The sequence below is a fragment of the Gadus chalcogrammus genome, chromosome 12 (assembly GCF_026213295.1).
Source record: "Gadus chalcogrammus isolate NIFS_2021 chromosome 12, NIFS_Gcha_1.0, whole genome shotgun sequence".
NCBI classification, from domain to species: Eukaryota; Metazoa; Chordata; class Actinopteri; order Gadiformes; family Gadidae; genus Gadus; species Gadus chalcogrammus.
In genome coordinates this window covers 3,730,255-3,755,669 of record NC_079423.1, presented here as the reverse complement: position 1 = coordinate 3,755,669, position 25,415 = coordinate 3,730,255, and the positions used below count along the sequence as shown (strand labels likewise).

The 25,415-nt window shown below is 42.4% G+C and overlaps 5 protein-coding genes across 6 annotated transcripts in view; 3 read left to right on the top strand and 2 right to left on the bottom strand.

Annotated features, from left to right (window-relative positions):
• palld (palladin, cytoskeletal associated protein) overlaps nt 1-6,261 on the top strand; it is a 42,969-nt gene extending 36,708 nt beyond the window's left edge. Inside the window, exons 20-23 of one of the 2 annotated variants that reach the window (XM_056603499.1) lie at nt 846-1,053; nt 1,500-1,665; nt 2,419-2,552; nt 2,811-6,261. In XM_056603499.1, coding sequence (XP_056459474.1) covers nt 846-1,053; nt 1,500-1,665; nt 2,419-2,552; nt 2,811-2,971 — 669 coding nt within the window. In that variant the 3' untranslated portion in view covers nt 2,972-6,261. The remainder of the gene's footprint in view (nt 1-845; nt 1,054-1,499; nt 1,666-2,418; nt 2,553-2,810) is intronic. The other variant, XM_056603498.1, reaches the window with a different exon arrangement.
• Nucleotides 4,068-7,745, bottom strand: mpv17l2 (MPV17 mitochondrial inner membrane protein like 2). Its single transcript, XM_056603508.1, has 5 exons — nt 7,089-7,745; nt 6,834-6,995; nt 6,616-6,692; nt 6,388-6,516; nt 4,068-6,130 (listed from the first exon to the last, which is right to left on the bottom strand). Exons 1-5 carry the CDS (start codon nt 7,315-7,317, stop codon nt 6,023-6,025), a joined length of 705 nt encoding a protein of 234 aa, XP_056459483.1. The 5' UTR covers nt 7,318-7,745; the 3' UTR covers nt 4,068-6,022.
• A 141-nt stretch (nt 7,746-7,886) lies between these two features.
• lsm4 (LSM4 homolog, U6 small nuclear RNA and mRNA degradation associated) lies at nt 7,887-10,268 on the top strand. Its single transcript, XM_056603509.1, has 5 exons — nt 7,887-7,992; nt 8,318-8,359; nt 8,782-8,880; nt 9,187-9,373; nt 9,650-10,268. Exons 1-5 carry the CDS (start codon nt 7,990-7,992, stop codon nt 9,757-9,759), a joined length of 441 nt encoding a protein of 146 aa, XP_056459484.1. The 5' UTR covers nt 7,887-7,989; the 3' UTR covers nt 9,760-10,268.
• Nucleotides 10,269-14,753: 4,485 nt separating this feature from the next.
• LOC130392959 (transcription factor JunD-like) lies at nt 14,754-17,378 on the top strand. The gene has a single exon (XM_056603506.1). It carries the CDS (start codon nt 15,117-15,119, stop codon nt 15,936-15,938), a length of 822 nt encoding a protein of 273 aa, XP_056459481.1. The 5' UTR covers nt 14,754-15,116; the 3' UTR covers nt 15,939-17,378.
• On the bottom strand, nt 17,239-24,293 carry LOC130392961 (ras-related protein Rab-3A). The gene is made up of 4 exons (XM_056603507.1): nt 24,050-24,293; nt 21,975-22,093; nt 21,625-21,749; nt 17,239-20,777 (listed from the first exon to the last, which is right to left on the bottom strand). Exons 1-4 carry the CDS (start codon nt 24,272-24,274, stop codon nt 20,587-20,589), a joined length of 660 nt encoding a protein of 219 aa, XP_056459482.1. The 5' UTR covers nt 24,275-24,293; the 3' UTR covers nt 17,239-20,586.
• Nucleotides 24,294-25,415: the final 1,122 nt, after the last annotated feature.

The following is a 25,415-nucleotide window of genomic DNA, read 5'->3' as shown; positions in this document are numbered from 1 at the left end:
AGTAATGCAATCTCCCAGCCAGTATCCTTGTTCAGGGATTAGGCCATATCACGCTGTGTTAGTTATGCAGTAATTCCTCTCTATTCAGTTATCCTCTCCTTTCGCTTTCCCCAGTCTTCTTAAAATAAAATGTATATATAAATTACTGAAATAACTAGATCTCCATGGTTCACAGACTCTCTGGTGAGGCTTGTCCTTTAGACTTGTCAGGGTTTTCTGGCCAACATCAATCAGACTTTAATATCAACAATATTTTTAGTCAGAATTTATTTATAGACCGAGTTGTTGCTTAGTAGCCAGACTTTTCTTTTCACAAAAATGTCTCGAAGGCACAAATTAGCGTTGAGTGACCTTTGTGAACTTACTAAAGCACTGAGCTGGGCTGCAGTGAAGCATGCTGGGAAAAAAATTGGCATTTTACAGGTTTTCCTCTCTCTTTTCCATGGACTGGAAAAGCGAAGGATTTTTATAAATAGGCTGGTGGTTGGATTGCTACTTACAACCACAACACAAACACTGGAGTTTTATTAACTCCTAACAAGTTTATTATGAGTCCCCTAACGAGCATATAACAGGTCCGCTAACAAACACATTATAGGTCTCATAATGTACACACGTTTTACAAGCCTAAACAGCCACCAAGTGCCAAGGCTGAGCTCCATGAATCTACTCCATGAATAGCAGCTATACATGTTGACTGTGTCACAATTGAGGGGGGGGGGGGGGGGGGCTTACTTCATCCTTGATACCTATCATGTGCTTGTTCGGGACCTATTTAGTTGAAACACAGCCGTTGTGTTGATAACATTCTTGGGCACTAAGCATACACACCTGTGTTCCTACAGGTGAGTGGCTTGCCCACACCCGACCTTCTCTGGCAGCTCAACGGGCAGACCATCCGCCCAGACTCCGCCCACAAGATGCTGGTCAGGGAGAACGGCGTCCACTCGCTGGTGGTCGAGCCTGTGTCAAGCCGCGACGCCGGCATCTACACCTGCATCGCCAGTAACCGGGCGGGACAGAACTCCTTCAACCTGGAGCTCATTGTCGCAGGTACGACCCTCTTGTTTATCTGGCTTTTCAGATGCTACATTGCCGGTCAATTCCATTGTTTTATTTGGAGAGTTCTTGAACACTGTTCACTCTCAAAGTGCGGTACATTCTATGACGCCCTATAAATTCTAACTCTCTTCAGGGCAAGGAAAAACTCATCAAGGGAGAAATCTTGAGATATAATGGTACTATAAACAAGCAAAACAGTTGTTGATCAAGATTAAATCAATAGGAAATAGAACATTTGTATTTACGGCTAATGAGTTCCAAATTAATCCGTGACTTGGATCAATGTGGTTGTCTGGCACAGAAAGACAGTGACCAAAGTCTTAATTTGTAGGCTGTTGACAAGGCTGTTATCTTGACGTCACATGGTACATATAGATAAATATTTCATTATGTTGTCATGGAAACGCATTAACATGGAGGATTTGGTGTTTCTGCAGCCAAAGAGATGCACAAGGCCCCATCCTTCGTGGAGAAGCTGCAGAACACCAGCGTTGCCGAGGGTTACCCCGTACGTCTGGAGTGTCGGGTCACCGCCGTGCCCTTCCCACAGATCTTCTGGAAGAGGGAGAACGAGTCCCTCACACATAACACAGAGAGAGTGAGGTAGGTTCACAACCCCACACGTGACATAAAGGGAGGTAATGGGTTCAAATCGGATGAATAACACGAAAAGAGTGAGTTAGGTTCAAAAGCCACAAACAATGCAGTGTGGTACGAGTGAGTCATATGTTCAAACTAGAGCTGTCAAGCGATTAAAATATTTAATCGTGATTAATCGCATTAATGTCATAGTTAACTCATGATTAAATCGCAAATAATTTTTCTATGCTAAATATCCCTTGATTTTTTTGTCCCATAATTCTTCTCATTTTAATTCTCTTATCAACATGGTGAAGTGCATCGGCTTGCCTTGTGCAAATGATTTTTTATTGATAACAACATTGGCATATACTGATCAAAACAGGACGATACAAAAAAAGAGCCTATAGTGCAATTAAACGACTGCTTTGAACAAATGTCATTTGAACATAGCAGTCAGGCTACTGCTTCTTTGTTTTGAGCCGAAGAATTTTTTTAACGCCGTTAATAACGCGTTTAAATGACAGCTCTAGTTCAAACCCCACAGATAACAGAGTGAGTAGGTTCACGTCCCAACTCACAACATATACTGAGTGAAGTAGGTTCATAACCACGTGCACATCACAGACTGAGTGAGGTGGGTTCACAACAGAGTTAGGTAGGTGCAAGAATTACCCCACATTGGTTCATATCCACACTATATAGGGCCATAGGTTCGAACACAAAAAAGGAGACAATTTGCTATTGCTCAACTAAACTTATCTTTGTCCTTCCCAGCATGCACCAGGACAACTGTGGCTACCTGTGTATGATCATCCAGCCGGCCATGAAGGAGGACGCCGGCTGGTACACAGTCTCAGCCAAGAACGAGGCGGGCATCGTGTCCACCACCGCACGTCTGGACGTCAACAGTGAGTTCAGTAGTCATAGATTTTATTTCTCCAATGCAAAAGATAACACTGGATCATTCTGAACAGTGATATTATTAGGCCATGGCACCAGCAACAACTCACAAGTAAATGTGCAACAAAAAAGCTTTCATCCCCAGGTTTATAGAAATTTTAATTATACATATTCTACATTAACATTCAGTAATTGAGGAGCCCGATCCAAAACGGGTGTGGAGCAGTGAACAATCCGAGCGTTAAGCGTTCTGTTTGTGTCCTCAGCTCCATGGCAACAGCCCAACCAGCCCAAGCCCAGGAAGGTGCGTCCGTCGACTAGCCGCTACGCAGCACTGACGGAGCGGGGGCTGGACGTGAAGGCCGCCTTTTTCCCTGATGCCGGCCAACTGGCCCCCGGGGCGCTGGTGGAGAGCGACGACCTGTAGAGAGACCATCCCTAACCCTCACCCCTGACCCCTTCCCGCCTCCCAACACACCGTGACTGATACTTTAGCAGCCAATGGACGGACAATGGGACACGGTCACAGAACCCCCCCCCCCCCCCCCCCCTCACCTTACCCTGCAACATAGCCCATAATAACTCATATTCAAATGTGTTATAGTCTGGCACAGCGCCCCGGAAACACCACTGAAGAAGACCTCTTTCTGTCTGACTAAACGTTAACTTTTAAATAACGTTATTGAAACGTCGAGTGGACTGTACAGTAGACACCATTGAAATGTCACCTGCCTGGTGACACAACACAAGGTTTTGGAGTAATAACAAATCATTATTATGCATGTTTATGTGGTGCCATATTTTACATTGACTTTTACGTTACAAATGTCTCCCACAAACTGTAAGGGATTGGACAACTGCAGAGGAAAAGACAACTCTGGGTTCATCCAGAGGTAGAGGGATTGGACGATTCAAAGTGGAATAGGTTCAGTTGTTGGTGCACTTTGTTGCATAAAAACACACACAAAATGGTGTGGTTATGTTTGTCTCCGTGCTGCAGTCCGTCCAGGTGTACGTAGCGCGGTGATGATGTAGATACACAACTTCAACTTGCGAATGTTGTCAGGTTAAAGCACAATGTTTCAGATGCTTCACAAGGCCGGGCCTAAGTTTCTTCTTCTTGCATTGTTTTTGTATTTGATTAGCAATGATGTTTTTAAGTAGGCCTATGTAAGCTTTCTGTTGATTGGTGAAAGGATACTCAAAGCAAAGACCAGAAGTAGAATGTGATAAAAGTAACGTATTGGAATCGACATCATGAGGTAAGAGGTTTGGCAAGGGAAAGTCGATGTCGGAATTGAAACGGGGATGATGGTGATGATTGTTTTGAAGGGTTAATGGTTGAACCCATAAGTGCGAATTTCAATGAATGTGAAAGGCTTTGCGACATATGTGCATCATAAACGCATTATAACCTTTTTTATTTGTATGTGGCCTACTTTATTTAGGTCTACTTTCACAAACCTTAATTTATCCTGTCTTCTCAAATGTTCAATTATAAAACAATGTTGCATTGTGAAATGAAATATATATATATATATATATATATATATATATATATATATATATATATATATATATATATATATATATATTTATTAACAATTATAACCGTGCAAACACTTTTAAGCTTAATGCAAGAAGTTATTTTTTGACACTGGTTTGCTTCAAAATTTCACAAATATTTCGATACTTCAAACGCAAGAGCAGAGTTTTAGTTAAAATGTCATACATCTAAGATCTGGGACACACCGATGTAGGTTTACGAATTACTATACCGATCTGTGCCTGTATTTGGATTGTTATTTTGCCATCTATTGTAGTTTATGGAAAAATCCATTAAAAAACAATAAACGTGAGACTGCCTGTGATCATTCATGACCAAATCCGAGCCTGTAAAGACACGTAGTGCTGTGACGCCATAGGGCGCTCCGTTGGGAGTATTGGGGATGAAAATTGGTCATTCTGCTTGTGCACAAGTTTTTCCCATCACAGCAAATCCAGCTGAGTTAATTATGTTGATCGAAGTACAATACGTTGGGTATAATAGAGTTCTTTAACAGGCCAAGACATGTTTGTCCGTCCCATTCACGGAAAATCCAGCTTTGTTTGTTCTGTTGATCAAAGCTGAAAACTTCTGGTTAAATAAAGGTCTATACAGGCCAGGACACGCAGTGTAGATTGCTGTCGTACGCTGGCTGGACAGTGATGCCGAATTATTAAAAGCGGTGTGCTTCAAACAAAGGTCTCCGCTGCCTCCTAGTGCAAAAGATGGGAACACGACTGCTCTTCATCTGTTCCAATCACTCAATTGGTGACCTTTTGATAATGGCTTAACTATTAGCCTCTGGTTCAACTGGTGTCCATTTCAAACGTCTGGTCAGCATTTTTCCCGACTGATCTTATTTTATACTAATTTCAATGCAATGTCAATGCAAATGCATATTAGTCAGTATTCATTAATGACATGAATAGGCATTTTGTGCCTAACATTAAATATCCCTTTACTGGTAGTTCAAATGTAGCCAAACTGCAAAAGACAAAAACATTTGGGCATCAAACAAGGTTCAGAAATAATTATTTTATATATATTTATCAATATATATATATAACAGTATGACAGCATATTTGGAATTTAAATATTGCGTACAATTTCTTCACAATAAATATTTTAAATAAAAATTCTTTAATACTTTCTGTAGATTAGGTATACATTTTCTACAGCTTCTAACCATTGCATGGCCAAAAGTCAGGCACGGTTTCAAATATTAAGCCGGGTTTGACAAAACAATTGACTCGTCTGAAATAGTAATACAGTAATTAATTGCATCTAATTCTGCATGGACGGATGTTGAATGAATGATTAATGCATTAATTTGTTTAAAAAAAAAAGTAGCTTTAACTGGGAATTCAGTTACCTTGGCAGTGGAGAGTGCTTTACTGAATAAAGTCTAGCTAGCAGTTGGTAAGTGTTAGGTTGTCATCTGATCGACCGAGTACAACCCCAGTTTCTGACCTGAGACCTGATATCTTTAAGTTGCTGGGGGCTAAGTCACTATGTGAGGTTCCTTTAACACCAGATGTCATTCATTCATTGAGTGTAAAATTAGACATTCTTGCTGGTCATTGAATCAACCACCACTGGGCTTGATGTCTTAAACTTCAGCAAAAACATAATTAAAACATATTGACTTAATGACAATAACTGACCCACAGATCCTCTCCCCTCTTAGTGGTTCAATAATCTTTATGTCCGACACTTTGTCCGGCAGAATAACCTATCCAGTAAATAGGTCAATAACTAGCTCAGTTCTTGTCTATTCTTCCTCATTGACAATCTCATAGCTGCCCTTCTGCAGGTCGATTACTGCTTTGTTACCTCACTTCCTGTCTGGGAAACAAAGACAGGAAGTGTATTGTACGGGTGAACAGAAACCAAAAGAGTGTTCATCTTCATGAGGAATATTGGATTATTGCTCTAAACTTCCTGCTCCTGTGGCTTGGTTGAGTCAACAGTTTGAGGGTCCTCCTGGTGTATGTCCGGGGTACTACAGTCTGAAACCGACACAGCCTGCGGCCTGTCGTCCTGGCAACATCAACAACAAACCCAAACTATTAGTTTAGGTACTCATGCTACATAAAGTACAGACTGTTAACCATTGTTAACCGATGTGCCTAAAGTACAGTAGCCTAATGCTCCGGATTGTTTTACAGAAATTATTTAATATACATTTCTAGCAAATAAATAAACTATCAATAGCATGAAGGCCCATTTTTCAAATATGGTGAAAAATAAAAGTTTGCTTGCTCCAGGTGAAATGATGAGGAATGATCTGCACTCACCCTGTGCTTCAGGTAGGACAGGTAGGTGTCCCAACCTAAGGTGATGGTGTTGACGTAGATGACGCGGTATTTGGGTGACAGGAAGTAGAAGTTAACCATCTGCGCGGCAGGCCACACACACCAGTCGGCCTACGGCAAAGATACATTCAGGTCAGTTAACTCCAAAGTAGTCTGGGTGGATGTAGCCTCTGCCCTAATGCCGTCCCATAATGTTTTGGAGCTTCTTACCAGCATAAACTCCCAGAACTTGTCCTTGAACTCTTCCAATCCCTTGGATAAGGTTTTACCTTCCATAACACCCATACCTGCCATGAATAAAGAAAGATTATGAACGTGACAACGATTTTAGGGACTGTGCTGGGATCTGTGCACTAGTTCCTGTGTTTTATCCCATCATAAAATACCGCCGTTTGCTGTGGAAATGAATGACTCCTCAGTACTCTCACCGAGAAAGTACCACAGTCCAAGGGTCGGAGATGCCACCATTTGATCCACCAGAACCTTCTTGCCGACTGTTTTCAACGCATGGCCGACGTAGAACTTATCCAGCCAGCCGTACCAGTAGTGCAGCACTGGTCCCATGGAAAATCCTACTGCAAACATGCGTCCTGTAGGGCAGAACAGATTTGAAGAGACCATTATTCAGGTGTAAGGGCTGATAAAACCCACCGAATATAATTGCGCAGTCACTGATGCCTCACCTGTCCGTGTCCAGTCCCGAACTCTCTCCGGATCCTTTCGCTTCTCACGGGTTTGCTGAAGAAAGTCGCCGAGCGCCAACATGCCTCCTCCGCTCAAAGTGTTTGTGACTATCAAGTATCTCCCTTGAAAAAAGGGTTTGGAATAAAACGAGATTCGCACCAAAAAGTCCTTTCCTGCCCTTGGAAGCATAGTTGCTATTTTTGTGCTTGGGTACAAGCTTGGGTACATTGAGGACTATTATAACAGGAGACAGTGAGTCGAAGATGATTACATGCGGTTCATGGAGTATTGCTGATGAAATCCGGGTCCAAAGTCTCTTCCTTTCGATTGTGTTTCATAGGCAGAAACTGGTGACTATCACCACCACATGCAACTATTTCGATTCAATTAAGAGTAATCGGCAGTTGTCTTAGGGGTCATGGGAGCCGAGTCGATGTTCAAATATATTCCTGAGGGCTTAACATGAATAACTCCCAACGAGACAGACTTTAGATACCTCGTTTCGTATATTTTGCAAAGTTAAATGTGACATGAGCATTGAGAGCACAACTGACACAAGAAACTGAAAACACACGCAACAAACCAACAAGAGCCGGGCGGCCGGGTTTGATAATAGACAGATCGGCGGAAACGTGCATCTCGATCCCCCCCTATTGGCATGGGGTAGAGGTGTGTGCCTGCAATAGCAATGTAGATTGTAGGGGCGGAGGGTAGTCGCTGTGTATATTGTTACCTGTAGGGGGCGATATTGGGGTAGTATCTCTGGTATGTATATTGTTACCTGCAGGGGGCGCTACATTCCTATGTATGTTTGATCAAGTAAGGTGAAGAAGAAATCCCCCGCGTCCTGTCCAGTGTAGTTGTTTAGAGCAGCGTGAAAATCACATAAATATTATAAAAATGGTGAGTATTTCGCTGGCGGTTGTAAAAAGATATATGTGCAGGATGTTCATATTAACTATTTTGTTGTGAACTATTTGGGTGATTAGGTTAACATAGTCCTAATGTCCACGATGTATTGTCAACGTTAGCTATATTTTGCTAACAACCAGAAAATGGCCCGCGCTGATACTAAATAAATCTCACGAAGCAGCTAACAATTTGAAAATGAATGACCTAAATACAAATAGTGAGCAGAAACGTTACAGCCAAGCCTTGTTGGCAGATCTGCGTAATGTGAAGCAGTATGCTGTTTCGATAACATCCCTGCTCTCTGATTACCTTCCAGTTGCCTCTTTCGTTGCTGAAGACGGCCCAGAACCACCCGATGGTAAGGATTGATTAATAAAACCACTTCAGCGAATATTTCTCTATCAGCATAACGCATGGTTGTTAGAAACCAAGTCCTCTTGAGTTTCACAATAATAAATACAACTGTTTACTCCAAGCCCTAGTATGTGATTATAAGACAATATTGTGGAAATGCAAATGAAAAGCATGCAACTTTCCAATCAGAACCGCAGCTCCTATATTCGTCAATGGTAAGGGCAGGCCTGTGGAGATGTGCTGTAACGAAAGGAAGACCCACCATACTACAAGTGCCCTAACACAGAAAATGTTTATTTGAATAAATCCATCTAGAGTGTAAGGTCTCAAGAGTGGTGGAATTATGTGTTATTTCTCATTTGTACTTGTATGTTGTTAATATGTGTCTAGAGTAATATCGTGAGTGAACGCTTTGTTTCTGGGCAGCTGGTGGAGTTGAAGAACGGAGAGACATACAACGGTCACCTGGTGAGCTGTGACAACTGGATGAACATCAACCTGAGAGAAGTGATCTGCACCTCCAGGGTAATATTCTCCTTATGGCAGTGTGTGTGTGGACATGGAGCTTGAAAGAAGTTCAGAGTTTTGGCTCTACTTTCAGATGTTTAGCTGATTGTGTGTGCGGGAAGGGAAGTCGACTCTTGACCACTCAAAGACTGTTCATAACAAAAACGAATAATGACATGGGGGGAGTGAGGGGGGTATAGTGAGATGGCTAGGGTTTCTGATGATACTTTTTCCTTCTCCCAATGTCCACAGCCTTCCATAAGGCGACAGGGTGTCCTGAGTTGTGCATTAAGTTAAGTATGTTTTGCTAACCCTGTTTTGCAGGACGGAGATAAGTTCTGGAGGATGCCTGAGTGCTACATACGCGGCAGCACCATCAAGTACCTGCGCATTCCTGACGAGATCATCGACATGGTCAAGGAGGAGGTGGTGTCCAAGGGCCGCGGCCGCGGAGGAATGCAGCAGAACAAAGGCCAGCCAGGCAAAGGTCGTGGGGGTGGAGCCGGCAGAGGTACATTGGTGGTTGTCTGTGGGATGGAAGCTTCCGTTTTTCCGTCCCCTGGCCTGATACTTGTGTTAGTAATTAACTAGAAGCCGTGGAGAATGTACTTGTTGGTGTGTGTAGGAAACTGGAGATATGAGATCACAATGTGAAAGGGACTGTAGGCAGTGGTCTTTCCATGTGGGGTTCGCCCAGAGAGTGAACGTTTTTGAAATGGCAAGACAATGGGCCGTTTAAACTCTCCTGGAAGCTCACTTTGTGCATCTTTTCTCTCTTTATGGCCAGGTCTGTTTGGCGGCCGTGGCAGAGGGATGCCTGGTGGCGCTGGCCGGGGTCAGATGCAGCCAGACAAGAAGCCTGGCAGGCCCCAGGGGGGCATGAAAAACCAGCACTAGAGTGCCCTGCTCTCCCAACAGGTCTGTCAGACACCCATCACCATCACCACCACCACCAACGGCTGGGAGGCTACAAACCGAGGCCCCGGTAAAGGCACTTCTCTGAACCACATCACTCTTCCACCATTAGCGGTTAGCCCTTAGCTGGAAGAGGTTAGCGGCTAACTCCCGCTGACATGGAAGATTTGCAAATAAACAAAAGCACAGTCATTGTTTCCTTGAGAGATTTTGGGAACACTTGCTAGACAGCCTTGTTCCACCGTAGGAACCCATGAAGATGCCTAGTACATCAGTTTTAATACTTGGCTCATGGAAAAGTCAACAGCTGTTTGGATTTAATTGTGTTGTTGGTGTTTGCCAAGTACATCTTACGTTATATGATCTCTGAATGACTTTCTGTTCATGTTTAGTCCAGGTGCTACTGCTGTCATTCGATTTATGTTTGCTTTTTTCAAACCTGGGTATCCTCCGCAAGAATCTCCGCCTGAACTTCCAGTGGTTTCTTTGAATTTATAATTATTTTTAAAATGGCGTCCAGTGTTTCCTCTCATGTTATTTTTAAACTAGCGTGGTTCATTTAGTTTAAGGGAGATGGAGCGCAATCGGTAAATTGTATGGATATCTGGAGACTTTAGTTACCGTTGTCGTACGGCAGGAACGAATAATCTACTCATTTGTCATCGTTTGTCTGACATGTGCACGTCCAACGTTTGCTGTTGGAGGGTTTCTTTTTATTTTTGTAAGAGAAGACAATGTAATTTATTTACACAAGAAAATAAAGTGTCTTTTGTTAAAGCGTTTCTGATCTAAAATGTAAACATTGAAACTGAAGTCATCACTTTAAAGACTTTACTCTAATGAAACACAGACACTCCTTATTATGTTCACAGTAGGGCTGTCATGATTGGTAAGTTACCTTAGCTAATCGGAACTGCAAGTTTGTCCACTTGATAATTAAACCTTATAGATGACATGTAGTACTTTTGGCAAGAGCATTTCAAGCCTGTTTATGCTGAACTGCCTATTCTAAATCTTTAGTCAATGGCCCATCTGAAACACATTAAGGATGAGCTAAAGGGTTGAATGCACTCCACAAAACTTGGCAATGATTTCTCTTATTAATGATCTCAATTTAAATCAACCCTTTACCTCAAACAAACCCAAATCCATCCAAGCCATCTATCAGTTTGTGATGATGTGATCTAAGCTGTACAATGCACTGTACGACTCATAGTCTGAAGTGGATCTCATACCTCCCAAACGGAGAGATTATGAAATGGGAAGTAATGAAAATTCAACCTCACACTAGGTAGTAAAAGATTTTCTTTAGCAAAACCTTTAGGTCCAGGATGTAAATAACATATAAGCCTTTGTCTTTAGTTGTAAATCAAGTTGTTCATAAGTCACACTCACCAGTGCAGCCACCAGGTGGCGCCAATGTCAACTGTCATTTCTGACAGAATTTGCGCTGTAGGCCCACAATAGAAAGGAGAATTATCTCTATCTAGCTTCACACTGCATTGGGGTTTCAATCTACCATTATGTATTTATATGTTTGATCAACTAAATCTTGAGCTGGGTACACGGGAGCTTTAACTTGGTGTTCATTTCAAATTAAATTAGTCTTTCGACTAACTAGTAAAGTAACATGTCATGGCTTGTTAGGAGTAGCAGTGCGTGGAGAAGAAGAGATGTTGACTTGTGTTACCGCCACCCAAAATGTATTAGGCTGATATGTTATAAACAGGTGCATGTATCCTAAAAAGTTAGATAGATTTAGAACAATATTTTCTTTCTGAAAGGTATGTAAAATGTTTGCAAATTTCCTTCAGAAGCGGTTCAATGGTATGAGATGAGTGTGGTATGCTTGGATATCACAACTTGATGTTCATTAGTCATTGAGTGTATACAGGACTGTGTCTTCAGGGTATTTCTATGATATTGCTGTAGTCCTGTAGAAGGCTTCCGGCAATTCAGATCTTTCCGGCATAACGCTAAGTGTCACACTCACTTGTGATTTCAGAAAGGAAATTAAATAGGTGCCATTTTTAGGAACTGTTTTTCCTCCAAGTACAAAGCATTCCGTTGCATATCACTCTTCACTTTGACTGGTTATTGGTGATGGACACCGTGATGACATAATGGAAGTTACCTTCAATCAGGAAATTACCCTCTTGATGATAATGCGTGGTGCAATACTTTGAAAGAGGACTACCATACACTCAAAGTTAGGTCACAAATGGGGTTTTAAAGATGTCAAATTTAACTTTGATTTTGATCTAATTAAAAGTGACTTTTTCCTCTAAATTAATCTTAATTTTAAAGAATACTTCCAATGTAATCCTGATATATCCATACACAAGATACTTAACATGGGTACATTTAACCACGCTTAAATCTCCTCTTTATTTGACATGTGTATCAAAGAAACCCTTTTTTTTATTGATTTAGCTCTTTAACAAAAAAATATATAAAGTTCTGACAGCATACACCTGGGGCTCGACCAGGTAGAGGTGACTGCAGTCCTGTATAAATGTTTTGTTCAAATGTTTTGACTTCTGACAGGAGCCAAATTGGGTTGCACATTATGGATGCGCTGATGGATGCGTTTGGATAAATTATGAATACAGCTGAGATTGTTTAACAGAGCATTATCTTATAAATCTAGATTAAAATTGAATGATTCATCGCCTGTTTCAGGTTCTGGTTGGGTGCCCACCGATACGATCACAATGTGTGAAATCATGAACCCATAAAAAACACATTTATTCATCTTCCTTCATGGTTTATAAAAGCCTGGTGATTGATTTAAATGGCTGTGCGTAACAAAGGGTCTCCGATCACAGAGTATCTCTGAGATGGGATCATCTCCTCTTCACTTTTCATTTCTGCCCACCGTCTTCCTCGCCACCTACACATCACTCACCCACACACCAGCACACATATCCACAGCCAGCCAATTACCACCGCCCTCCATCTCTTCCATCCTCACCTGCGTCACTCTGCATCTGTTGCCATGGTGATCATTAAGGTCCATGAGGCTTTGATGCTGATGCAGGCTGCCCGCCCGCGTCATCACTTCCCCCGGGATACGGGACTATTTTTACCGCTGGGCACTGAAACACAAAGCAGGCTGCTCCTGAGTATTTATGGGTTCTGCAGCGGGCGCTTCCTGCCAGAAAGAGAGCTTTTCCTGTGCGCACTTGTGCAAGCCAACGTGCCACTCGCCAACCGAAGTGACTCATCCGGGACACGCAGGAGAGCCTTGGCTCAGGGATTTTCATATGTTGCTTCACATACGGTGCAATTACACAGATTTGTTTAGTGGTGCCATGTTGTGCCCTAAGGAGACATTCTTTCACAGCCCTGCTTAGAATATAGCTAGGCCAATCAGAACCCTGCTACACAGAACCTCAGCCAATCAGAGTGGAGGTTAGGGTGCAGCTCAGAAAATATGATCCCAGGCAAGAATGTTTTCAGATTTATTTCCTGTTAGCTCACAAATCATTGAGGAAATGGAAGGCGCCGTTAGTAATCTATACAAGTACCAGGTGTCCTTTTATGATAATTAAATGTAATTGTTTGACACTATGTTATTGGTGTAGTGTGAGATGACTCTGTGTGTGTGTGTGCGTGTTTGTGTGTTGTGTGGAATAGATTCTCCAGTAAAATCAAGAACAAACAAATTAAACATACAAGTAACGAACAATCAATGGTGAAGAGATTGGGGCAGTTTGGACTGTACACTCTGCCTTAAATATTGCAGTAGTTTAAGAAGCCTATATACAGTATCATTCAAGATCACAAACAGAACAGGAAACTCAAGATGGGTAACAGAATGGAAAACCATCATTCTTCAAATTAACATGCGTCTCACACACACACACACACACGCACACAAACAAACCCCAGAATTAGCCATACACTGATACCATTTTTTTCAGGTTTATATAATCCTAATTTGCATCCTTGCGCTCCATGCCGACCCAGTTCTGTCAGAGCACATAAGGGAACGCGATGCTGGTTTACATGTGGAGTTATTCCACTGGCCCTGCGGTGGCATCCACCACAGCTGTACGCGGCCGTTAGAAGAGCAACACAGTTCTCTAAGACCAGAGACCCTGTGAGGGCTGAGGCCTACATGAGATAGGTTACCAGACATCAGACAGCTGGGCGGTTATAAGATGGATGGATGGGTGGAGGATTGGGATGCTACTGTGTCTTTAAGAGAGAGAGAGAGAGTGAAAGGTAGAGAGAGAGGGAGAGAGGGAAAGGGAGAGGGGAACACGTATACAGCATGAACTGACTCGCCCAGCCCTGCTCGCTCACGTATCTAGTTTAGAGCAGAACACACTTCCGCTCGGGAGACCTGTCACGCTTTTTATGGTGTCACAGATAAGGTGCCCCCCCTCGCACGCGCACACACACACACACACACACACACACACACACACACACACACACACACACACACACACACACACACAACACAAGGCCCACCTGTGACAGTGGGACACCCATGGAGGAGTGAGATTGTAATGGACACCTCCTCGTTGAATGTGGCTTGTCTGTTACCATGGTCTGAGAACAACTGCGATGTTCCACTGGTACTTGCACATAAATGTCAGTACACATCCTATCCCATATTGTTATATGTTACATGGAACAGGAACTGTGCCAATATAAATGTACTTCACACTATTATGCGTACGTACTTTGTGCTTAGCAGCTCTGAGTGTATGAGTAATCTTGTTAAAATTGTTAATATTTCTATTCTCTTTGTCATCTTGTTTACCTTTTCGAGCTAAATGTATCGTGGGATTTAACAGATACGTTAGTTTCAGATCACTATCTTTGGATCAAAGCTGCTTGCTTCAGAACGAGACAAACCCTTGTTATTTTTTAGGTCAGAGAAGAGAGAACAAGGCAGGAATCAAGCCGTCCTCCTTATTACTCGCAATGACATCAAACCATAATGCACCGCTCTGTTTTGCAGTTTACCCTCCCTCTCCATGGCGACAGCCCTCCGCTCTGCGCACGTCCCGTCATTTAAATAAAATGGGCAAAACGCTGTTTCTGCCCAATCTGCGATCCAGAGTGACGTCACGGAACAGGCGAGGACACAAAACTAGTTGGCATCGCGCGCGGCAGGGCATACGAACCAAGACAGAGACGTGAACGGTGGTGGATATAAAACATAAAAAGCCAAATCGCCGAGGGCTGACATTTTAGGAGAGAAGAACCGAGAACACTAACCACTTTCGGTTTCTTTTTTAGGTAATGGTCGCCACCAAATTTTGAGAGTGTGCTGCGCATAAACAAATCGGGATTTTCCATTGGGATTCTCCGTGTTTAACATGATGAAGAAGGATATTAACTTGAGCCTGGCGGATGACGCCAACCTCAAGCCACATCTGCGCGAGGCGGAGAGTATCTTGAATTCCCCGGACCTGGGGCTTCTCAAACTAGCCTCCCCGGAGCTGGAGAGGCTCATCATCCAGTCCAACGGGATGGTCACGACCTCGCCGACCACCCAGTTCCTTTACCCGAAGACGGTCACCGACGAGCAGGAGTTCGCCGAGGGATTCGTCAAGGCACTGGAAGACTTGCATAAGCAGAACCAGCTAAATGGGGGGGCGTGCGTCCAGAACAACATGGATATGGGCACCAATATTGCCCCGGTGAATGTCCAGCCGGACCTACCGGTTTACACGAACTTGAACAGTTACGGCAGCGGGCCGTTGGGGACCACCGTCAACTACACCACGGACACCGTCACCTTTCCACCACCTCCGTCGCATCATCACATGGGGGGGACCCCGCCACATCCGCCGCTGTCAAGGGTCCAGGCACAGAAGGACGAGCCCCAAACGGTTCCCGACGTCCAGAACTTCGGCGACAGTCCCCCCCTTTCGCCCATCAACATGGACTCCCAGGAGCGTATCAAAGCCGAGCGGAAGAGGCTGCGCAACCGGATTGCCGCTTCCAAGTGTCGGAAGCGCAAACTCGAGCGAATCTCTCGGCTAGAGGACAAAGTGAAGTCTCTGAAAAGTCACAACTGCGACCTCGCGTCCACGGCCAGTGTGCTGCGGGAGCAGGTGTCCCAGCTCAAACAGAAGGTGCTCTGCCATGTCACCAGCGGTTGCCAGCTGTTGCCGCATCAGGTGCAGGTCCACTAGCCGCCTGCGGGTCCATCTTGCGGCGCGACCAGCATATAAGCTTTTCTTCTAGACTTTTCAGCTTGAATGACATGTAGGTCTACATAGGGCCGAAGTGTTTTTGTACATTTGCCAGGACTGAGCTCTACGACTACACAGACCACCCAAACCTGGACAAAATCGCAAATGACATGTGTTTTATGTCCCCGTTTGTTTAATTTATGTGTATTTATATGTGCCCATTTATGGCATGAGGTATTCACATATTTGCCATGTTTTTTCTGTAGTCCTGTGTGATGCAAAATGTGTATGTTGTTGACAAACCTTAATGTTGTCATTGGGCGCAGGGTATCAGTGTTAGTTTTTTTGCACTTATAGGCTGTCTGTTACAAAAAAGTGTTTAGTTGTTTTGAATGTGAAACATTGTCATTTTTCTATGAACTTTTCTTTCAATTATATTAATACATCGCGTTTTGTTCTAATAATAAAGTTGCTTGGTAAAAACAACAACTAGGTCCCTTGCCAGACACATTTTTACTTAGTAAAGTGTTTTCTTTTTAAAGTATAAGCTTTACGTTGTGTTTACAGACTCAGCATTGTGGTTGTTGGATAACAGGCTAAAATGCCAGTAGGCCTACTTTTGGCCACACATTTGAAGTCATACCTACGTACCTAAAGATTTCCGTCGATGATCAAAGCTGGATCATCGTTGACATGTGAATTCGGGCTGGAAGTCGGTGGTCTTCTAAGACCGTATGCCCGCCGCTGTCTAGTAGCCTACTCTATATTAGTGTTGTCTACCGCCCTCTGTCGACTGTTAAATAAATGGAAATAGAAATATAACACATAATTAATTGATAATCAGACCAACCGATACAGCGCGTTCCATTAGTGGTGTTGTTAATGGATAACAAATGGTTGGATGCAACAGCAATCTTGTAAATCTCTCTAGAGACTGGGCTCTAGTTTACACACACACACACACACACACACACACACACACACACACACACACACACACACACACACACACACACACACACACACACACACACACACACACACACACACACACACACACACACACACGTACACACACAATTGCCCCACAAGTTGTGAAACTTTTACAAACTATTGTTATATCTTATCTATATGCAATGTATTCGGAGCAGTAAAAGATGGTTAGCGTTCTTGCATACCACACACCAGATTAGACAGGCAGATTGAATCCAGTAAATTTAGCACTGGATATACATTTGTGAATTGTGACATCAAATCAACATGTGATAACAGGTCACCAAATATATCATGCAACACTACATGTGATAAAGACGGGCTCGTATGGCTAGGTAGGAGTTTGATGAATCTAGAACATAGAATATGGATGAATTAATCATTATTTCATTGACTACACGTCTAGAATACCAAAATGCACCTTTTTTCGAAAAAAATATATTTTAACATCATAACCTTTATTTTTTTGTTAAATTATTTTTCCACAACATATAGAGCAATTTGCTTTAGTTATTTCAACATTTCAACACTTTGACACAATATTCCCTTCATATAGGCTACTGCATAAGAGTTCATTCCACACAATAGAAACATGTACAAATCAAATGTAAACCATGTCAACAGTACCTGCGGGGAGGACAGTATCTATGGATGAACAATGGAAAACAACAAAGAAACATAGACTTCCCTTCTCTGCTCGTTTCTTTTTTTTTTACGATAATAAACGAGTTTGCCATTAATTATTCAACTTTGAAGTGAAGCATTTGGGCCTATTGGTAGGTGTTTGTTCATGTTGGCTGCTTCCACTCATTTTGGTTAGTTCCCCTACAATATCGATTTTTGTGATGGGTCACCAAGCCAACGTTGAATGGGTCACCAAGCCTACTCTCAAAGCAGGAGATATGAACTCGACCTTTTCCGCCCAACATGTCCTTCTTACCTTTTGCCTCACTATAATTTCCCAAAATACATGTCCTTACTGAAGTACAATACACTCTGAATGCGTTTTCTCTCTTAAAGGTCTTGCAGGTAAAGGTCTTGAAATAAAGCTTATGCTTTGCATGCCCCTGATGGCTCTGCACGATGTGAATTAGAACTTTTTGGAACCATGACAGCATCACTTCTGTAGGTCTCGATTGATTACGATGGTTCCAACTTTGAATGCAATCTGTGTAAATGTTTTTGGTTTTGTAAACAGGTGTAATGTGACCTGAAATACAATTCTCCTTCAGGGAATAGTATAGGCTGATATATAAACTATGATGCAGGATATTATTTTGAAAGCAGCACTACTCCCCCCCCCCCCTTTTATAAATAAACTCAGAACTTTTGAAAACAAACACCTTCAACCGATTTTTTTCTAATCACTGACTTCACTTGACAGCTCAAACTGATTTTTTTTTCGTGCTTTTGTTTTCTTTTAGTGTAGATGTGGAGTATATTGCTATGAACCGAGTCACACAGAAGTAGGGTCAAGTCAACAACACTGTCCACATATATGCCAGGACATTCAGGTATTAACAGGTCAAGAAGCAAAGGAAGACACATAAAACTCTGGATATGACCAGTGAGGCAACAGTCAAGTAAAACATTTTTTTAAAACAATAAGAACAATAGCTGGATTGAGATATTGTGACGTTTTCTGTGATATTATGTCTAGACAAGATACACATTACTTTCTTTGGATTGAACATTTCTTGTCTGAGAATTCAATGCTTTAGACAACCAGTTCTGTAAATGTGTTTTTTTTTGGCATTCGAGATGTTATTAACGTAGTGATTGCCATATTTGCACCAGACATGTTACTTGGATGATAAGCCTGAATTACTTTATCCATATTACAATATTATGTTAACAGGATGTGTTATGTTTTGTCATAACCAAATGTCTTATGCAAACCAGACAATTGGCATGGGACTTTATTTAAATGGATTTCAGACTTTTGCTGTTCACGGGTCCTGGTAAGGGTTATACATCATTCAATAGCAGTACGTTCCCCAGGTTTAATACTTTGCCAACATGCCTGTGTTTTGATGAGATCCTAACCTGGAAAGTTGTGTCTATGATCTCTAATCGGAATTTCAGCGAAGTTCAAAACAGCATCCCTTTTTCCTGAAAGGAAATCCCGAAAGTGGTGTTATCTCTAGCAGATTGCAGTCCTTAAAGCAGTATCTAGCAGAGTTTTCTTCTACATTAATTGATTATGATCCGCCTTGTGGTCAAGGATAGGTTGATCAACTTGTCTAGCCGAAGGACCAAATTGGTAGTAAGTGTTTGTCTTATTTGTTAAGCAACAGAGCGGTGGATTAAAGTCTTTAAGAAGCTACTGCATATACAGGGGGGGCGTCAACTTCCTCGGCCTCAGCACCGCTAAACAAAACAAAAAAAAAGGAATATGATGAATAAGTAATGCGCCGATTCTAAGGATGGATTCTGCTGACTAAAGCAACAGGATGCCGCTGTGATCCGTTTCCATGTCTTCCTCGACAACAATGGAGGACAACGGCATCGAAGGCGAGTGCCCTAGATGCCGTTAGCTGGTCAAATGATACCTGTGATCAGGTATCATTTGGTTGGGTTCAGGTTTAGCGTTGAAGGCAACCAGAACAAACAAGGGCCCGATCTCATGGTCAACCCCTGGCCCTGACGGCTGACTGTATTACCTTTGATGCTCAGCATTGAGCTTGAATACTAGGGATCTAAAAACGTCATAAACGTCATCTTTCCTTCATCATGTCCCACAGAAGCCATCTTCAGGGGAAGGCCATTAGCCCATGTTATCTGTCATCCGATTTCGCTCTGTATCTTGGTCAAGTTCCCTCTGCGTCAAATTAACCTCTCAACGAGACACTCTTGAGCCCTCATAGCAGAACCACAACGAGACACCTTAAGTGGATTTTATGTTTTGAAGGAGGCAGTGCAGAACTAGTCTGAGGCTCGTAAACCAACAGTGGACCAAACTATGAAGATATTGAGACATATATTGTTTCTGTTTATGTGTATAACTACATATAAAACATTGAGTCGGGTATAGAACAGGACACTATATTAGCCGTACTATTCTTAATCACCAGGCGGACATCTTCTGAAGACGTTGGCCTGGTGGGAATGGAAGGACTGTAAATGTTGAACGGACTATAGAAAAGAGACAGGATTCAGGAATCAGGGAGCACACCGAAGAGGGAGGAAAATAACACAAAACAAAGGGATTATGGGTAAGAGAAGCTGGGTTGAAGCAATTTGAAAAGCTAGGTAACGACGGGCATATAAGCTAACTGCCGCTGACATTGAGAAAATATCATTCAAAGCTTTTATTTGATTTTCAACCCAGCTCTAACCCTGTGGCCCTCAGTAAACAAACAGTCCCTATCAGCCGATGACAATAAGCAGGAAAATTGTGTGTGTGTGTGTGTGTGTGTTTGTGCGTATGTGTGTGTGTGTGAGTGAGAGAGAGTCTAATGTTGACTGCGTGAGGACCTGGAGTTCTGGGGTCCCATCAGAGGTTTGTCTGTGTGTGTGTGTGTATGCGTGTCCGTGTTATTTTGAGCGTGTGAGGACCTGGAGCCCTGGGGTTCCATAAGAGGAGCAGGTGGGTGTTTGTGTGTGTTTGTGTGTGTGTATGTACGTGGGAAATCGGGGGGGTGATGAGTCATCTTTAGCATGCACAGTCCTGTCGAGGAGGGGTGGCCTGCTCTGTGAGCTGGGGCCCCTGTTTGACACCAGTGACAGCCGGATCCACGTTGTCCAGGCTGTCTGACATCTTCTCACAGATGATGTCCACCAGCCGCTCGAAGGTCTGCTTCACGTTGATGTTGTCTTTGGCACTGGCCTCAAAGAATTCAAAACCTGCAGGAAGAACACAGCATCAACAGCCTGGCTATGTACAGTACATTTGCAGTGTGAACCTTTGACCTCCATACTAAGGTTGTGGTGGGGTCTACTCCCGGTATGTAGATGTCATGATGATGTTGGAGGGCCATGTCTAGGTAAAGACAGTAGCCAATACCCCATATGCAGGTATATTTTTTGTTTTGTCTGAGTTCTCACTTGGTTGGAAGGAAATAGACAGAAGGAGGGAGAGTGAAAGAGCGAGATGGTGGTAGTTGTAGCATTACTGCTGGCACCTGTTGTGTATAATAAGGAAGTGTTCCATTACAAACTTTGTGTTTTTTTAACACGTAAGTGAACCCCCTGATTCAACTCAATCTCCAACTCGAACAAAAATAAAAACAAAAGTATTTGCTTGAGAGCTCTACGGAGGAGGGCAGAGCACAAATAGGATTCTAGACCGGTTTATTTTGAATGACGCTATTATTTTAGTAAATCACAAAATAGCATGGCCTACTATGTTGAAGATCATAGAAGACATACTTAGATGATAAAAACTAAAAAGGTGACTTTAGGGTTAACTGAAACATTAAGTTGGAACACTACAACAAAGGTACATTTTGTAAAAATGTACACTTTAAAGTGTGCACCACAGTATATACCCTATAAGGTCCACCCTGTGTGTGTGTGTGTGTGTGTGTGTGTGTGTGTGTGTGTGTGTGTGTGTGTGTGTGTGTGTGTGTGTGTGTGTGTGTGTGTGTGTGTGTGTTTGTGTGTGTTGATGTGTGTGTGTGTGTGTGTGTGTGTGTGTGTGTGTGTGTGTGTGTGTGTGTGTGTGTGTGTTGCTGTGTGTGCGGGAGCTCACCGAGGTGGTCTGAGAGCTGCCTGGCTCTGTCTCCAGACACCACCCGCTCATCATCCATGTCACACTTGTTTCCCACCAACAGCACCTGGGCGTTGTCCCACGAGTACGTCTTGATCTGGGTCGCCCTGGCAACAGAAGACACAGGGACAAGAGATAAAATAATTTATATATACTTAACCAATTCCCATATTCTACATCTCAGATTAATTAATTAATTGAATAACAAAATTAAGTGAATCGTTAATGATCATTTATTTATTTATGACTATATTTGTATATATTTGTATGATAACCTAATTTTGCCTTAGGTTATGGATCACATGAATGTGGGCTGAGGGCCAATCACGTACCAGTCCTGGACGGCGTTGAATGAGTCCTCGTTGGTGATGTCATACATGAGGATGAAGCCCATGGCTCCTCTGTAGTACGCTGTGGTGATGGTCCGATAGCGCTCCTGGCCCGCCGTGTCCTGGAAAGTGTGAGAGAGTCACACACGCACCCACCCACGCACAAACAAGCGCACAAACACACACACAGACACACACAAAACCATACACACACACACACACACACACACACACACACACATATTATAATACAATAACCCACGTGTTATAATGCAACACGTAGTGATCCTGACTATAATTCAATACACAATGAAACACACTCTTCTATAACACACATGACAAAATGACAGCTCACTCGTTAAATTTCAATAAAGAACACCAACAAATGTATTGCACCCCACACAATAACATACAACAACACACATTGCAACACAATAATACAGTGACACACAGTACATATACACCTACTCAACACAATAACACACAAGATAATAAACACATGGCACACACATAAAAATCGAATACACACCATACACACACACACACACACACACACACACACACACACACACACACACACACACACACACACACACACACACACACACACACACACACACACACACACAGAGACACAGACACAGACACACAAATATGATATGACCTAATACTACATTTGACCTGCAGGCCCAAAATCACTGTGCATAACATCATCTCCTACTCACTCTCTATCACTCTCTCTCTCTTTTTCTTTCTCTCTCCAGTTCTCGGTGTGTCTCTCAATGTCTCTCAAAAAAGAATTATCTGTCTCTCTCCCTCTTTCTCTTTCTCCCTCCTCATCCTCTCTCTCCATCTCCATATTTCTCTCATCTGTCCACCGTATCCCGTCTGTCTGTATCTCCCCTTCTCTCTCTCAGGCCAACACATGGGGTTAAGTTTCAGTCTTGGACTTTAATAAAGGCTCAGGGAATTAAAGCCGGAGGCTGTATGACACCCCACCGCTCGCCGGTTCGATAACACCCAACAGAGAACTTAGATCTCCTTAGAACTTCTTGAAGCTCTTTAGAGTGCACCAGCAGCCAGTGCTCTATGGAAGGGTTTTCAACAGAAAATCCAACATGGGACATAACAACATCCTCCAGTTCTACTTCCCTTTCACTTTATTCATTTGTTATTGTTCATTTTGTCATTTAATCTAAAAAAAAAGTTGTGGAAAGCAAGACTAAAACCGGGACATTAACCAGCTAACATGAGTGTGTCACATTAAAGACTATTGGACCAATAACTTCTGCTTGCTTAGCATTTTCAAAGTATAAGCTAGCTTGATCCTGTTTTAGCAGTTTTTTTGTTCAGTTTCAAAACTGTTCCATAATAAAAAAATATATACAAATTCTTCTTCACAAATAAAACGTATGAAATCAAGTAATTTTTCTGTGAAATAAACACATGGCTATTTGAAATATTACAATTATGGATTCTCCCAATGGTCTGGCGAGGGGATTGAATCTGCATATATTGTTTTGGCTGAAAAAGAACATTACACTTTCGTGCTATGATGCAAAGAATAACTGAAAAATAAAAGAGAGGACCAGGGAGAGGGAATTTGAGAGAGCCATGTAACGACTGACAGACATAAATAACTCATAACATGTTGTGTTGTAGCTATTTGAAGCTTAGTTTTGCACTGAATGTTAATTTCATTGTGTTTTTGGGTGTGCTGTTGTTTTGGTGTGGTGTGAAGTGACTTTGTGTTGACCAGTGTTGTATTGGTATTGCTTTTGGGGGTGCAGAAGTTTTTTGTTGTGTAAGGTCAGCATTGGGCTTTGTACTGTTGTGTTTTCTAACAATTCTGTCAACCACAGAAGAAGGCAAAAACTCGAGGAAGACGGGAAATGGCCAGTTGAATTCCAATCTGATCAATGCAAAGAAGAAACTTAATTCAAGGTATTTTGTTGGTAAAAAAAAAGAGCCAAATGCAATGGCAATCCATTCACCACAATGGCCGATGATAAGGACATTGAGGATATCTAAATCATATCTCGACCACCTGCACACATCGCCTGCCTCAGAGCTCTCACCCAGATCTGTAGTTTGATCCGCTTGTCGTTCCTGTAGATGGTCTTGACCTTGAAGTCGATTCCCACCGTGCTCACGAAGGCTGGCGTGAAGGAGTCGTCGGCATAGCGGAACAGGAACGAGGTCTTTCCTACGCTGCTGTTGCCAATGATCAGGATCTTAAACATGTAGTCAAAGTTCTGGTCTGAAGACTCCTTCTGCCCATAGGTTGCTGTTGCTGAGGCCATCTGGAGACCGGGAGAGAAAACACACTTATGTTTAAGCAGGTTTGTGCGGACCGGAAGAAAGATGGAGCATTTGTGGTAGGATGATGACTCATTATTACTTTCCAATTTTAGCTCAAAATGTTACAGCATGTTTCAAACGTCACACACTTTGAACTTTCTTTCAAACACTTTTACTTTCTTTGTCTTCCAGAAAAATATTTTCCCTGACATTTTCCTAACAGAACGTTTCAACTGTCAAGGAGAGAAAACGTTAACTTACATCATTCAATAAACAATAGAAGATCAAATGTTTGAGACCAAAAAAGTATGGGAGTTCTTTGGGGAATTAACGAATAGAACAAGCAACCATCATTTGAATCCATCATCAAAGCTGCTCTGTCTATCACCAGTAGCGGGTGGCTGCTAGGGACTGTTTGCGTAAATCTACTGGGTCCTAATAAGTGCTGTAAATTATATAATTGGAGGCTAAGAGGTTAACAACATAGGTAGCTGAGCCATCTCACCAGCGCAAGGACAAATGTTTCTTGAATACGCAACTGAGCCACTTTGAACCAGATCTTATTAGTCAGAAAAGTTCACCTTCCACAAGAGCCAGAAACTGCGAAATTGTACTTAAATCCACAGAAGAATGAAGAATACAAAACCTCCTACAGCAGTTTTGCCTTCGGACTTGAATATATCTCAGTTTCGGGAAAAAATAGGAATGGAAAGTTTCATGACGAAATTCTTCACAACCTTGCTCCGGTATATGGAGATTAGAGACAGATAAAGAAGCTAGCATTACAGACGACTTTACACATGAATAACCATAGATGGATTTAAGTAATACAGCTTCTGTGAAAAACAGGCCCAGGCCACCTATTGTTTTTATTTATTTATTGTTATCATTTTTTGTTGTTTTTTCAGACCACCACAGAGCTCCCAAGAGAGCTTCCTCCTCAAGGACACTAGAGTTATAACCCACAACCAGATTCCTATTTAGCAATGTGGACATGCCGCAGTCAACCACACGCCTTCAGAATGTTGTCGCCGTCCAGGAAGACTGCATTCATTATTTTATGGAATCAATATATTTTTGGGTGATATACAATGCAAACCGACAAATAAGAGCATACACATTTCTTTTACTTTCAATCTTGCA

Bases quoted from the DNA above. Each gene is read 5' to 3' on its own strand.
- LOC130392959 (XM_056603506.1), top strand. From the start codon at position 15,117: ATGATGAAGAAGGATATTAACTTGAGCCTGGCGGATGACGCCAACCTC.
- lsm4 (XM_056603509.1), top strand. The intron at 8,881-9,186 runs GTAATATTCTCC...CCTGTTTTGCAG, and splicing joins AAGTGATCTGCACCTCCAGG to GACGGAGATAAGTTCTGGAG. The intron at 9,374-9,649 runs GTACATTGGTGG...CTTTATGGCCAG, and splicing joins TGGGGGTGGAGCCGGCAGAG to GTCTGTTTGGCGGCCGTGGC.
- mpv17l2 (XM_056603508.1), bottom strand. From the start codon at position 7,317: ATGTACCCAAGCTTGTACCCAAGCACAAAAATAGCAACTATGCTTCCA. The intron at 6,996-7,088 runs GTGAGGCATCAG...TCTGCCCTACAG, and splicing joins TCGGGACTGGACACGGACAG to GACGCATGTTTGCAGTAGGA. The intron at 6,693-6,833 runs GTGAGAGTACTG...TATTCATGGCAG, and splicing joins TGGACTGTGGTACTTTCTCG to GTATGGGTGTTATGGAAGGT.
- LOC130392961 (XM_056603507.1), bottom strand. From the start codon at position 24,274: ATGGCCTCAGCAACAGCAACCTATGGGCAGAAGGAGTCTTCAGACCAG. The intron at 22,094-24,049 runs GTGAGAGCTCTG...CACACTTTCCAG, and splicing joins GGATCAAACTACAGATCTGG to GACACGGCGGGCCAGGAGCG. The intron at 20,778-21,624 runs GTGAGCTCCCGC...TTCTTCCTGCAG, and splicing joins GCAGCTCTCAGACCACCTCG to GTTTTGAATTCTTTGAGGCC.